The sequence below is a fragment of the Nannobrachium achirus genome (assembly GCF_963921795.1).
Source record: "Nannobrachium achirus genome assembly, chromosome: 13".
Lineage (NCBI taxonomy): Eukaryota > Metazoa > Chordata > Actinopteri > Myctophiformes > Myctophidae > Nannobrachium > Nannobrachium achirus.
In genome coordinates this window covers 6,294,059-6,309,684 of record NC_137833.1, presented here as the reverse complement: position 1 = coordinate 6,309,684, position 15,626 = coordinate 6,294,059, and the positions used below count along the sequence as shown (strand labels likewise).

The 15,626-nt window shown below is 43.8% G+C and overlaps 1 protein-coding gene across 3 annotated transcripts in view; it reads right to left on the bottom strand.

The window, feature by feature from the left end:
- Positions 1-2,877: 2,877 nt before the first annotated feature.
- The window catches only part of ldb1a (LIM domain binding 1a), a gene marked incomplete at its 3' end in the record, with an annotated part of 63,181 nt that continues 50,432 nt past the window's right edge, over positions 2,878-15,626 (bottom strand). For 2 of the 3 annotated variants that reach the window (XM_080740180.1, XM_080740181.1), the window contains exons 9-11: positions 14,114-14,237; positions 11,240-11,382; positions 2,878-5,128 (exon numbers count right to left, since the gene is read on the bottom strand). In XM_080740180.1, the coding sequence (XP_080596306.1) occupies positions 5,075-5,128; positions 11,240-11,382; positions 14,114-14,237 (321 nt within the window). Of the gene's footprint in view, positions 5,129-8,028; positions 8,287-11,233; positions 11,383-14,113; positions 14,238-15,626 lie in introns of those variants that run through there. The other variant, XM_080740182.1, reaches the window with a different exon arrangement.

The following is a 15,626-nucleotide window of genomic DNA, read 5'->3' as shown; positions in this document are numbered from 1 at the left end:
TTGCACATTAAAGGGGCAGACCACCCATTTTCAATATTTTACTGTGTCATTAATATACCTTAGAGGAGTTGTGTGGAAATAGAAAAGAAGTCCCCCCCCCCCTTCTGTGTTGCCTAGAACTGGAGGATTGATTTTGGGGTTTGTATTGTAAAGTACAACTTGATGACATCACACATTGTACTTTATTAGCCCTATTCACGACCCGCCCACTCAGCATCCCCCGGGTGCTGAAGTCCCGTTTTGAAGGGGTAAATCCTACCATAGCCTATGGAGTTGGCACAGAAATCGCAAATTTAATGCAATTTCCGAATAGTAAAGTATAAAATACGGCTAGCATGATCAAGAACACAAGATACTTAACGGCACAATGCACTGTAATTTACTTTACTGTTAGAAATAATGATTTGTTGGCTTTAAGTCCAGTATAGTTTCCCCTTCTAAATTGAAGTCAGCACCCGGGGAAAACTGAGAAACGGAAGTAGGTGGGCGGGCCGTGAATAAGGCGAATACAAACCCCAAAATCAATCCTCCAGTTCTAGGCAACACAGAAGGGGGGGAACTTTTTTTCTATTTCCACACAACTCCTCTAAGGTATATTAATGACATATTTCAATATTGAAAATGGGTGGGTAATCCCCTTTAAGTTTATCGTCTGGGGACCCTGCAAAATAATTACCTTGAGAACCACGGAAATAAATTGCTACTTTTCCAGAAACCTCAATGTTCTCTTCAAATTAGAATCTCTAAACACCCATATGAATAAATAAACAAACATAATTAGCCTGTATGTATAATGGTTTTGCAGAGTTTATTTATTAAAAAAGATCAGATCCAGAGGTCTAAGGGGTTACAAATCGGGTGATTGCGTTTTGTTCATGCCCTGTTAAAATATGACATCTGTTTAGTAAAGAGCAATAATTGGCCGTCTAAGTGAAAATGTATCTTTATTAATAATACCATACATTAATTTCCAATGACAGAAATTAAGCAAAAAATATATATATAATATATCAAATCACCCCTGTATATGGGGGCGCCAGCTATCATGGGTTGAGTTGCCATTTTCATGTCTCTCAAATGATATACCCTATTATTCCCTAAATAGTGTCCCAGGTCGTCTAGGCGTCGGAGTGGATTTACAGACAGGCCTTTCTGCCAAAGATCAACAACAGCAGAGGGATTGTGTTGTTAGTGGGCTGCTCGGTCTTGTCTAGTCATTCTGCTCTGGGGGAGAGGGAGACCCCTGGTGGTGAGGTCTGTGAATCACTAGCATCTAGGTTGAATCACTCCAGACGCTGATGATGATTGTGTCTAAATGCTTATGTAACAATTTACAAGAAAAACACCCGTTCTTCTGACACATGGGTTCAGTCATATTACTGGACATTACTTTGCTGCATTCTTCACAGGCTTCCAGTATTATCACAAAACTCCACATGTAGGCATTTCCAGTCTTATTACTGGAGCTTCCCGGTGTGGCTAAAAAAATGTAGTTTCAGATCAGCTGGACTTCAGCAGTGATGACTCAGCAGTAGGGCATTCACCGAATATTTGAATATTCGAGTATTAAAGTCACTATTCGACGTTGTTCACCGAAGTCGAATATTCCCTTATTTTCATTTTTTTTTATTGTTTTGTCTTTAAAAATATATGTATTTCTTCATGGTTTATAAAGCTTGGCTAAATAGGAAGTCAGAAGAACCCTGACAAGCACTTGGAATTGTAGGTATTACATTTAATGTGACTCTGTGCCGCAGATAAATATTGTGAAAATAGCAGATCTGTTGCGAGGCGTTGTGAGCATGTAGATTGGCTATTTTCACAATGTTCGCCTCTTGCTTACTTACCGGTAATATTTGACAGTTTGACCAGTCCTGTCGAATATTTGACTATTCGAATACTTTGAGGTCGAATAATTTGAATACTAAAAATCACTATTCGCGAATGCCCTACTCAGCAGTTAAAATAGATAAACATGGCGACAATGTTAACTACTTGAAGCATATAACCAACCACAATAAGCCTTATACCTTTGTCATACGGGATGACGTGAGCTTATAGATCTGCCGTTTTTGTAAATTCTAAGGTTTTCAAATTTCTCGGCACAGATCCAACGTCCAAAACGGCTCTCACTAAAAGGAACGCCCCCCCCCCCCCCCCCCCCCTCCCCCACAGATGGCGTTATGCGACGGAGCAACCCTCTAAACTCCAACAGCATTATGGGTAATAGTACATAATGAGATGGGGCCCAAACAGAATCCAAAGTATATAGAAAAATAAATACAGTTTGGTTGAAATGAAGCCAAAATGCTCTTCTCAGTGATTGTACCCTTAAAAATCATGTTTAAAAAAGAAAAAGCTAACATTTCAAAGAGGCTTTTTTTTTTATCATCTCTTTACATTAGATTGGGGTTTCCATGGTTCTATAGGGAGGAATACACAGAATAACCTTTACAGAAAACTACCAGCTAAAATATACAAGCACGGACACACAAAAAAATAAACAGAAGCCAACAAAATGACACTTAATAGAAACCAAATAGCATATTGTAAATTATTATCTAAAGAATCTTACATTTATAGCTCCTTGGTCTGTAGCTTTCTAACTTGTGATTAAAAACATTGCTGGGAAACTTAAGTCAATACAAAAGTTTTTTTTTTCTTATTATTTTACAATGCTGTCAAAATTATCTTTTTTTTTTTGTTTGTTTGCGTTTCGAGTAACAAATTTGAGACGGTTTATCCGTTGACTTGTGTTTTCTATGCAGAGGACCCCCACCCCCAGATAAAACATGTTTTCTATGCAGAGGACCCCCACCCCCAGATAAAACATGTTTCCTATGCAGAGGACCCCCACCCCCAGATAAAACATGTTTTCTATGCAGAGGACCCCCACCCCCAGATAAAACATTTGAAGGCAAAAGCAAATAGTTCTGCAAAGACGAGACAAAAGACGCCAGCACATAATTTAGTGTGGAAACCGTTTTTTCTGGGGTCCTGCTTTGGACTGGAAAAGCACAATATGAACTCCATCGGACGACTGCGTCACTTGCCGAAAATATGCATCTTCCGGCAAGTAACACGGTCGCACTGCGGCCGGCTTTACCGTAAATGTCACTGTAATGTGCGTCTCGGGTTAGTCTCGCGTGGCCAGACGGTTTGACTCCCGCGATTTGCAAATGCTCCCGTCATACAGTCTGGGGCAACAGAAGTATTATGAGGAGTATGGAATAAAGCGGATGTGACGCATCTGGACTTTATGCGTTATGACTTCTTTCAATATTTATTGGGGACGTTATTTCGTCTTTCTCTGGTGTTGTTGGTGTTACTTCCATGATGTTTTCAAATGTTTTCTTAAACTATACACGCATAACAAGAATATGCCGCTCGAATGAGCGCGTTTCTGTTGTTTCCAATGGGACTACAGTTCATTAGAATGACTCTGTCTGTGCTAGTGTGTTTCTGTTATGTTTCCAATGGGACTACAGTTCATTAGAATGACTGTCTGTGATAGTGTGTTTCTGTTATGTTTCCAATGGGACTACAGTTCATTAGAATGACTCTGTCTGTGCTAGTGTGTTTCTGTTATGTTTCCAATGGGACTACAGTTCATTAGAATGACTCTGTCTGTGCTAGTGTGTTTCTGTTATGTTTCCAATGGGACTACAGTTCATTAGAATGACTGTCTGTGATAGTGTGTTTCTGTTATGTTTCCAATGGGACTACAGTTCATTAGAATGACTCTGTCTGTGCTAGTGTGTTTCTGTTATGTTTCCAATGGGACTACAGTTCATTAGAATGACTCTGTCTGTGATAGTGTGTTTCTGTTATGTTTCCAATGGGACTACAGTTCATTAGAATGACTCTGTCTGTGCTAGTGTGTTTCTGTTATGTTTCCAATGGGACTACAGTTCATTAGAATGACTCTGTCTGTGATAGTGTGTTTCTGTTATGTTTCCAATGGGACTACAGTTCATTAGAATGACTCTGTCTGTGATAGTGTGTTTCTGTTATGTTTCCAATGGGACTACAGTTCATTAGAATGACTCTGTCTGTGATAGTGTGTTTCTGTTATGTTTCCAATGGGACTACAGTTCATTAGAATGACTCTGTCTGTGATAGTGTGTTTCTGTTATGTTTCCAATGGGACTACAGTTCATTAGAATGACTCTGTCTGTGATAGTGTGTTTCTGTTATGTTTCCAATGGGACTACAGTTCATTAGAATGACTGTCTGTGATAGTGTGTTTCTGTTAATGTTTCCAATGGGAATACAGTTCCGTGCAGCAGTGACTACTTCCGATACTCCCCGTTCGGGAGCTGTCGTTCCAGACTCTAAATAGTGTTCGGAGATCGTGGAATAGTTGTCTGGCTACGCGAGACTAGTCTCGGTGTTGACGGGTTGATGACATCATCAAGCAGACTTGCATGAAAAGTTAAACCATCACAACAATAATAATAATGATCTAATAGCGATACTTATACATTTATATAGCATTTATACATGTCCCGTCACAGGTGTCAGGTTGTGTCGTACGACTTCTCACATTTAGTCATAATAATTAGAAAGAACAAAAATACACTGTCAAATTCATAAGAAAAATAGAGTTACAGTGGGAGGGGGGGGGGGGGGGGGGGGGGGAGAAAATACAGTGCAAAGAATATTCTGGGGTTGTTGTTTTTTTTTTGTTTGCTTGTCTCGTTTTTATTTTTAAGAAATCGATTTACAAAAATAAAAAAATTCAAAACAAAAAAAATCCAAAAAACGTAGAAAGAAAAAAAGAAAAATAATAATCACACTTTTTCTTGCAGCGTCTGGTTTTCTCTGGGTCCAGACGTGGTGCGCTGCGTACCCCTCCTCTCCAGTACCTCAATGTTTATGCTGGGTGGGTGGGTGTGTGTGTGTGTGTGTGTGTGTGTGTGTGTGTGTGTGTGTGTGTGTGTGTGTGTGTGTGTGTGTGTGTGTGTGTGTGTGTGTGTGTGTGTGTGTGTGTGTCAGCATGTCAGTGTGTGTATGCGTGCGTGTGTGTCATTGTAACGTGGGTGGGTGTGTTTAAGATTTAGCGTAGTGGTTCTCAACTCCGGTCCTCAAGCTCCGGCACTGTACAGGTTTTTGTTCCAACCAGGTCCTACAAAAACAACATAATTGAGGAGTTTTTAAAAAAACGTTGGCGTTGATAGAAATGTTTATTTCTAAAAGAGTAACACAGCAGTTTGGTAGGGGTTTTTTCTCTTTCTAAACAAGCCTGAAAAAAAAGTTAAAGAAATATAACTTGAAAGCATTGATTTTTTTTTTCCTTTTCTTTCTTTGCCTGTGACACTCTGAGCACAACAGAAACAAGAGGTGCGTTGTCAATGGAAACGCACAACGAGAGGTGCGTTGTCAATGGAAACGCACAACGAGAGGTGCGTTGTCAATGGAAACGCACAACAAGAGAAGGAGACCCGAGGTTGGAACAAAAGAACCCGCCGACCTGGTCGCCATGGCTACCACTTTGACTGACAGGATGCACACACACACACCACCCTCTGACACGTGTATCTAAACTGCATCTAGCATGAGGCTATGAGACCCAAATTCGGAGTGGCACATTTTTAACTCAGATCTTTGCTTATGGTGGTCCGTGGATCAAATAGAATATAGATGTGCCGATTGATCGCGATCTACCAATAATGCCTCTATCGGCTTTGATCGGTATCGGCTTTGCGGATCAGCTATTTTCACAATATTTATCTGTGGGACTGAATGTAACCTCAGCTTCAACTCATACAAGTTGAATTGGATACTAAAGGACCTCAGCCTGCAATCTCCTAATGTTTATACTTAATATACAATGTCAATGCTTTGTAAGAAGAATCATTAAATATATAAATGCTGCAATAAATAGAATAATTTATGGATTAGACGCTGAGATCAAGAATATCGGTATCGGCAAATACTGATTCTAGTTGATCGGTATTGGTCCAAAAATCGCAATCAGAGCATCTCTAAAATAGCTGTCATTTTGGGGGTCCTTGACAGGTGTGTGAAAACCCAGGGACCCCCAGAAGCAACGTTTTTTTTTTTAACAATATATTTATTGAGTTTTCTTCTTTTTTTTACAAACAGAAGCAACGATTCGAATAAAAAATGTTCACTCTGAATTGTGGTCTTGCCTCATGCTAGATGCAGAATAGATACACGCCCCTCTGACTCCAAACACTGTGTGCTAATGGGGAGAGAACACAACAACACTGCCATCTGGTGGCCAGGGCCAGTCTGCCACTGTTCCACTACTAACTGACAACCAGGAACCAAGGAGACCGGGGGGCCAAGGCTGAGCACCACTGAGCATGTGCGAGAGTGTTGAGGCGGGCAAGAAGCAGGGGTTTGTTGTTGTTCTGGTCCGTCTGGCTTCATATTTAAACGTTGACGACAAATAAAGAAGGCTTTTTTTCCCTCCCCGGGGGTTGGTTGGTCATTCGGCTATTAAGTAACCACCTTCCCTCCCGCCCTCCTAATAATAAAATAAACAATCAAAAGAACTGTCCTTAGTAGTTGGGCACACGACGCGTGCTCCGGAACCCCCCACCCCTCCCCCCCTCAGTGTCAGTCAGTGGGTTTGGGCTGGACGTCCAGGGTGGGGAGGGGGCTTTAAGTGCTGGGAGCTCGGAGCGTCTCTACATCTAGTGGTTCTCAACCCTCTCTGGAGCAGCAGGGCCCACTTGGAAAACCTTCACGGCCCACCCATTTCACCACTCCACGTGGCTGGCAGCAAGCCGTCACATGGGTGGGCCACACGCATTTTCAGACCATGCTTATTTTAATGATCGATCGATTGAGTTCCATGGCTTGGAACGAACGTAGCGTACGTTTAAGTTCCTTCATATCCTAAACAAAGTGGTGGAAAGTAACTATTAAGTGCTGTACTTGAGTACAATTTTGAGGTATTTGTACTTTACCGAAGTATTTCCAATTTCCAGTACTTTTACGTCTACTCCACTCGAATCTCAAGAGGCAAATATTGTACATACATTTTCATACATTGAAAACTTGTGAAAACGGGACATTCTGCACAGTACTTTCAGTACATTTTGAGGGCAATAATTTTTTACTTTTACTCAAGTACATTTTGAATTCCAGACTTTTACTTGTAACAGTGTTTCTACATCTACAGCATTGATACTTTTACTTAAAGTAGGACTGTCATCTAAAGAGGTACTGTCACTTTAAAAAGTAATCTTAAAATATTAGTTAATATGTTTATGATGTCATTGGGAGAATGCGCAATTATAAGCCAATCGAATTAATTGACTGTACTTAGACTACTTAAGGCCCTATCAGAGTACAGTCTGCGGTGACAAGTCACCACTGCGGTCACCTAAAAATGTATTACAAAGCCTAGGTGATAGCTAGAAAACTACACCGCGGTGGTGACTTGTCACCGCAGACTGTACTCTGATAGGGCCTTTACTGTACTGGTCAGCTGTTGTTGGGGGGCGGGGGGCAGATTACACTGTGACATGAGTTTCAGACAAGGGATGTCCACTTTTTTGCTGACCAAGTACAAGTACTTAATTTGAGTACTTGCTGATACCGAATACAGATACTGTAAGTTAAGTTTCTGTACAAGTGCTTAAATAGTGGGTGGCGCTCCAAAATAAAATGCTTTAAATAATTGTGTTGTCATGGCTAACTGTGTCTTAGGACTTTTGATATATTGTTACCAACATATATTTTGAAACAAAATGGTATCTGGCGCTGCCGTGAGCAATATCGGACGAGTACAGCAAAATAGGCCGGTATCGGGTACCGATACTGCGAGTACCGATACCGCATCCCTATTTCAGACTATTTCAGAGCGTTTTCAGAGAGACCACATGACCTACTGTTAGTACTGTATCATACCATTATAATTTCGGGGCGTGTCAGCGGGCCTTTAAGTAAAACATTCTAGTGCTTTTTCCACCACTGCTTAAAAGTTAGTTTGTCAGTTATTAAAGGTTTTCTTGGATCCCGCCGCGGCAGGGGGGATGAGAACCAGCGTATCTACTGGGAGGACTGGGAGTCATTCTTGCTCTCCTGGCTCGACGGGGCCTTGCTGTTCCAGGGCGAGTCAGAGTGACCGCCCCCGCCGCCGCCGCCGCCGCCCAGCGGCCCCGAGGGCGAGCTGTGGAAACTGTCCTCGTCCTCCAGGCCGTTCGGAGCCCCGTCGAACTGCGTGTTCTCCAGACGCGTGATCAGGCGCTCGTCCTCGTCGCCAAACTCGCCGCCCATCAGGGTGGGCTCGCCCACCATCATCACGTCCTATAAGAGGAGGGACAGCAAGGGATGCCGGTACACGTTATCCCCGGATGTGTTGCTGCTGCGCGCAATGACGCTGACTGTTGCAACAGGATGATGGGCTGAAAATGATTGCTTTTTTTGTTTCGTTGGGGCTAGACTATTTTTTAAATGCGATGTGATTAGTCTCATTAACATTTCAACAACTTTACATTTAGACAATAACAGCTAGCTACTTATTAAATTATTCTCCTCCAAAAATTTCACTTGAGATGAGATGAGATGCATTTATTGATAATGCAAGTTTATTTTTATTATAATTGTTTTTTTTCTCTTTTTTTTACCTACTGTCATCACAGGACTGACAAATGACAACTTTTTAAAATAACTTTCCATCCTTGAGGTGTTTTAATGTCGTCCCAAAGCCGGAGCCAATCACCACCCACTCCACATGACATTTCTCTACCCACAACCACGAGACCGCTCAGTTTAGGCCACGTCGCCCCTGACTCGCTCCCTGCCACTGCTTTGGGGGCGACAGGCAGGCAGACCCTTCCTACTGGCCGGCAGCGGACATCCCTGGTCCTTCAGCGCTTCATCATGGGAGGGAGGGAAGGGGGGTTCATACTTCATTCCACCTCGGGTCTCGTTCACTCAACCAACCAGCTGAAGCATGGTGTCTGTGTTACTGTGTGTGCTCGGACAGGCTTGTTTTACTGGGACTGTTCTGGAAGTTAAGGCAAGTTACTAACGATGGACTTAAAGAGAGGAGGAAACCTTGTTCGATACCAGATTAAAATTCAGAGCAAGGCCGCCCCCCCCGACCCACGTACACAGGAATAAAAAAAGTAACCTGTAAACCCATGGTCTTCTTCTTCGACCATACGGAATCTGCGTTGTATGAAACCATCTGTGCCTCTTTCTGTGATCAGAGCGGAGCGCCCTTCACTGGTTTACACACAGGGGTTTTAATGCTACCAATTACTACTACTAATACTAGACTAAACCTCATTGTGGTCATGTGGGATTCTAAACAATCACACGTCCAAATCCCACCTTGAGATGCCTGTCTGGCTTCAAGCGCTATGCTCCACTCCACTGCTGCTACACCCTAAAAAACCTGCGGCTCTGATCTGCTGCACCCTCGCACCACCTAATTATAACTGGGGTTTAAAGTCTCCACCCTAACGGATATCTCCCCCCCCTAGCTCTGGTCCAGTGTGTCAGCGAGTTCTCACTGACGCTCTGACAGGCGGCTGCCTCAAAGACTAGACCAGGATTTCTCTACCCCTACGAGTGCTCAACTTCAGTCAAAATAAACAAACTAAACTACTTCATTACTCACCTAAACAAAGGTCGTTTTGCGTTGTTGAAAGTCTATTCTCCGCGGTGGGAAACCTCTCAGCACCCCACCCACTCTGTAAAATACATTATTGTTGTCATGAAATAAAACGCACCCACCCCGAGCCACTGCAGACACAACCCAAAAATAAGCGACCGTCGAGTTGGATGAGTTTTATTTCATGACAAAAATGTATTTTACAGAGTGGGTGGGGTGCTGAGAGGTTTCCCACCACGGAGAATAGACTTTCAACAACGCAAACCTACCTTTGGTTAGGTGAGTAGTGAAGTAGTTTAGTTTATTTTGACTGAAGTTGAGCGCTCGTAGGGGCAGAGAAATCCTGGTCTAGTCTTTGAGTCACCCGCCTGTCAGAGAGCGTCAGTGAGAACTGGCTGACGCTCTGGACCAGAGCTATCTTTATTCGTTATACCTTATTCGCTATACCTGCTTCCCACTTCTAGCATGGTTCCCCTGCTGTCTATCTGGGAGACAGAGAGAGGTCAGAATGCTGTCTATCTGGGAGACAGAGAGAGGTCAGAATGCTGTCTATCTGGGAGACAGAGAGAGGTCAGAATGCTGTCTATCTGGGAGACAGAGAGAGGTCAGAATGCTGTCTATCTGGGAGACAGAGAGAGGTCAGAATGCTGTCTATCTGGGAGACAGAGAGGTCAGAATGCTGTCTATCTGGGAGACAGAGAGAGGTCAGAATGCTGTCTATCTGGGAGACAGAGAGAGGTCAGAATGCTGTCTATCTGGGAGACAGAGAGAGGTCAGAATGCTGTCTATCTGGGAGACAGAGAGGTCAGAATGCTGTCTATCTGGGAGACAGAGAGAGGTCAGAATGCTGTCTATCTGGGAGACAGAGAGAGGTCAGAATGCTGTCTATCTGGGAGACAGAGAGAGGTCAGAATGCTGTCTATCTGGGAGACAGAGAGGTCAGAATGCTGTCTATCTAGGAGACAGAGAGAGGTCAGAATGCTGTCTATCTGGGAGACAGAGAGAGGTCAGAATGCTGTCTATCTGGGAGACAGAGAGAGGTCAGAATGCTGTCTATCTGGGAGACAGAGAGGTCAGAATGCTGTCTATCTGGGAGACAGAGAGAGGTCAGAATGCTGTCTATCTGGGAGACAGAGAGAGGTCAGAATGCTGTCTATCTGGGAGACAGAGAGGTCAGAATGCTGTCTATCTGGGAGACAGAGAGAGAGGTCAGAAAGCTGTCTATCTGGGAGACAGAGAGGTCAGAATGCTGTCTATCTGGGAGACAGAGAGAGGTCAGAATGCTGTCTATCTGGGAGACAGAGAGAGGTCAGAATGCTGTCTATCTGGGAGACAGAGAGGTCAGAATGCTGTCTATCTGGGAGACAGAGAGAGAGGTCAGAAAGCTGTCTATCTGGGAGACAGAGAGAGGTTCTCCTGCTGTCTATCTGGGAGACGAGTGCATCTCTCCACTCCGACATGTCTCCATTCCGACACTAACCCTATCTCTAACCCTAACCCTAGACCTTAGGCCTATGGGAGTGTCGCCACTCCGACAATAAGAAGTCAATTTCGGAGTGGCGACATGTCGGAATGGAGAGAGCCTCCCCTGGGAGCCAGAGGTGGGTCAGCAGTAGCTGTAGTAGTGCTTACGGGTACCTGGTTGGAGAGAGAGAAGTTGTTGGCCGGACTCTTCTTCTTGCTGTTGGCGTTGGAGTTGCTGCCGCCGCCGGAGCTCATGGTGCTGCCGCCCGACACCTTCCGTTTCCGGCGCTTGTTGGGCGCTTGTCTGGCTGGCTCGGCTGCCATGGGGAGGAACGAAGGGAGGACAAGGAAGGAGTCAATGCACGTTACATATTTAAACTTCTGCAAATGCTGTATGAATGGTGTTTTCTTTTAAAAGGAATGGTCATTCAGTGGTGAGTGTGTGTGTGATAGAAGGATATCAAATGGAACACAACCACCTTAAAGACTACAGTTTACAGTTTAGGCATTTAGCAGACGCTTTTAATCCAAAGCGACTTACAATAAGCAAATAAACATCACAATAATAAACAAGATTAAGTGTCAGTACATCAACAGCAATATAACAAATGTGAATGAATATCTAGAAAAAAAAACTATATAATCCGTAAAAAAAAAAGGTTTCTAAAAACCTAAAAACAAATGTTAACTAGCTTCATGTATGGTCATTGATTTTTCCAGTAGTGCTAAGGGTTTAGGTGGAGTCTGAAAAGGTGAGTCTTCAGTCCTCGGCGAAAGCTAGCGAGTGAGTCCGTTGTTCTAAGTGCGACAGGGAGTTTATTCCACAACTTGGGGGCAGGACTACCGATCATGGTGTACACATCCTTGCAGTGTCTGCATCCAGTAATCTCCATACATGAAAACTGTTCCACCCCTTTAAACTGTACATATTTTATTTTGATTATATTAATTGGTTGTATTGTACTGTGTACACTTCTGCTTTGGCAATGTAAACATATGTTTTCTCATGCCAACAAAGCCCATTGAATTGAATTGAATTGTGAATTGTGTGTGCATGTTAAGAGTTCTCAACAGGACTGAAAAATAAGGCCCGTCCCCTAACTGCGTCCAACTGGGCCTAACTGGGTCCAACTGGGCCTAACTGGGTCCAACTGGGCCGGACAGAGGCTCGGCCCGACCCAAACAATTAACCCCAAGTGTCGTTAATGTCCTCAAAGTCACGCATCCAACTGCGCAGATTGAGCCTTCTGTTCCAGAGATAATGTCCAAAACATCTTGAAAACAGTCATTTTCGAACGCTAAATTTAGAGCGGGTTTTGGCCATTGTCGCCCCTTTTTCTTTAACAACACAGGCTAGGAAGATCGGACGGCGACAAACTAGATGAGTGAAGTACACTTTGAGCTGCATCCAAAACATCCACTGCCATTTCCGTCGCCCTTACCGCATGTGTCACCTTTTCTCGTTTTTTTTTTTTTTTTAAACTGACAAATGGACACCTTTGTTTGGCTCTGCAATATTGGGTGTGTTGCAGAGCATACGAGCAGAGTGGAGCACGAGCGGTGCGGGGAGCGGAGCGAGACGTTTTTTAGTTGAGCGTTGAGCGACTTTTATAATGGGTCTGAGCGCCGGCCCTCCTCCGCTGTGAGATGATCCTGTTGGGGCCGCGTGCCGCATGTTTCCAACAAAACAGTGGCGAGTGGAAAGCTCCATCAAAGCCGAGGCTCACGTTAGCGCAGCCATTTGTGTTGGGAACATACTGGCAAAGGAGAAAGTGTTTCGGACATGGTAGCAAACTACTTTTTTTACTCTGATTGACGGCCCTGAGCGGAGCGTGGAGCGAGCGCGGAGCGAGAGATGCGAAAATCTAGTTGAGCGACGGAGCGGCGGGGAGCGGAGCGGCCCGGTGGCCGACCAGAGCGACGAGCGAGTGGGACAAGAGCCCTCTGGAGCGCAGAGCGGCTTTTGTCATCGCTCCACTCCGCTCGTGTGCACTGGTGTGTTGGTAGTATTGAGTATTTTGCTTGTGTTGACATGGTGGTGAGATACCTGTAGCACTGACTAGCATTGACTGTTATGGACACTTTTGTTTGGAACTGCATTGACAAGTTGTGCTTTAAGAATTGCTATTTGTGCCGTGACGTGACACTGTTTTTGACACTATGCATCCACAAGTTTCCGCGGGAGTTTACTGGAGACCATCGGGACCAAACTTCCGGGTTTAACAGCAGACATACAAGCTCACGTCGCGTCGCAGATGCAACCCGTTGTGAGCTTGTGAATCGGTGCCGGAAGCTCGGTACAGACGTCTGCGCAATGCACTATGGGGCGTTGGAAACTCGTGGATATGTTCTTGTTTTTATTGTGCCTTGCTCTTTTCTACTGTACACAACAGTACTTTTTCTTTTTCATACTTCTCTGTAACTTTGTAAAACCTTAAAACTGCTGTGCTGCCTCTGGGCAACTGATTTTCCCCCTTGGGATAATAAAGGTATCCATCTATCTATGGGGCATTTGACATTTATTTTTGGGGGGGGCAATAGAATTTATTTTCCTTATTCACAGAACCCGAGACTTGGACCAGCCCGACTAATCAGTAGGGATGGGTATCGTTCACCTTTTAATCGATACGATACCTTTTTCGATACCTGGGAATCGATACGATACCTTTTTCGATACCATTTTCGATACTTTTTATTTATTATTATTATTATAATTATTATTTGCCTTTTTCTATGGGCTATTTTATAGACGTTGGATCATTATCATAATAATAAACATTATAGGCTATTCACGGCTATTTTCACAGTAACGAGTGTAGCCTACTAAAGCAGTCATTAAACTTTCAGTAGCCCAACTGTTACAGATGCGACCGGCAAGGGGTGCATTCAAAAGTATCGAAACAAGGTATCGTTTGTTTTTACGTGAACCGATACCGATAGTATCGACGTCATTGAATCGATGCCATTAAAAGTATCGCCGACGATACCCAACCCTACTAATCAGCATACATTTTAGACCCGACCCGAAAACGTGCGTGCGTGCGTTACCCGGAGGTGCCACCATTCTCTGCCACTTCTGGAAGAGGCAGGTCTTCAGACAGTCTCTGGGACTCAGGCTGTAGGTCTTGTGTCTGGACATCAACTCCTGCATGGGTTCCAGGATCACACACAGCTGGGGGAGGGAGAGATGATGCAACACATGAAGGATGGAGAGAGAAGTGGTGCAAAGCTGCATGTGATATGACAGACTTACATTTAGGAAAGGTTCGCATGTGAATTAACAAATACCTCAAATGTCTCAGTTGAGTGGGGGAATTTGCAAATTCCTTTAAATTAGCAAGTGTGACGGGGAATTTCCGAATTCACTGAATTATACCAGTGCAGTATAAAGTGTCATTCCCACCGGGGCACGATAACTATAAAGATATATCGTTTTAAATATCGTTCTAAACTAGGCTGACCATATTTTCAGCCGCTCAAACCGGGAGAATTTTGAAGTGAACGTTGAAAACCGGGACATATTGGTGTCTTAGAGATATTGATCGGGACACCGGGACACGCAACTTGAAAACGGGACAGTCCCGGCCAAAACAGTACGTCTGGTCACCCTATTCTAAACTCAAGTGGACGGCAGCGTTCACAGACTATAAAAAGAATACAATGGCAAACTATATCTTTATAGTTATCGTTATAGTCATCAAATCCCAAAGTATATTCTAGTCCCTTTTCAATGCTTACTCCTACAGCCGGTCTAGGGAGAACCTGTTCATCGGGAGCAATTAAGCGTTCAGAGTCTTGCTCAAGGACACTTCGAAACCAACTCTGGGGGGGCCCGGGATCGAACTGGGAATCCTCCTGTTCTAAGGCGGCCACTCTACCCCTGAGCCACTGCCAGATAACCCTTGAAAGCGTTAGTTACTAGTTACTTAGAGTTTGATTATTATTACAACACATAAATTAACCACTTCAGCCCTATATATACATTTCGTCCGAAAATAGCCGATCTACAAGTTCACATCGCGACGCATTGTGAGCTCGTAGCGCTACCTAGCTACCTTTTTACAATCAGCAGTTGCACTCGCTCTGGTTTTTCAAAGTCGCCCCCCACTCTACAAGTTTCTAACAATCATTTTATAATGGAAAATGTACTTTTCGGGCAAGTGGGCTTGACCTTTGGGCAAGTAAACATGACCTGTAATTAACTCAAGTACATTTTGATGCCAATACTTTTGCATTTAAATTTTGAATTCCAGACTTTTACTTGTAACAGAGTCTTTCTACATTGCAGTATTGATACTTTTAGATGAAGTGCCTTGATTGAAGAAGCCAGGTGGCATTGGCTGGCTCAGGGGTAGAGAAACCGTCATTAGAACACAGAGTTAGTTCGATACCGGGCTCGCCCAGAGTTAGTGTGGAAGAGTCCTTGAGCAAGACTCTGAACCCCTAGTTGCTCCCGGTGAGCAGGTTGGTGCCTTGCATGGTTTCCTCCGCCATCAGTGTGTGAATGTGTGTGAATGGGTGAATGTAATGAATGTGTGTGTGAATGGGTGAATGTAATGAA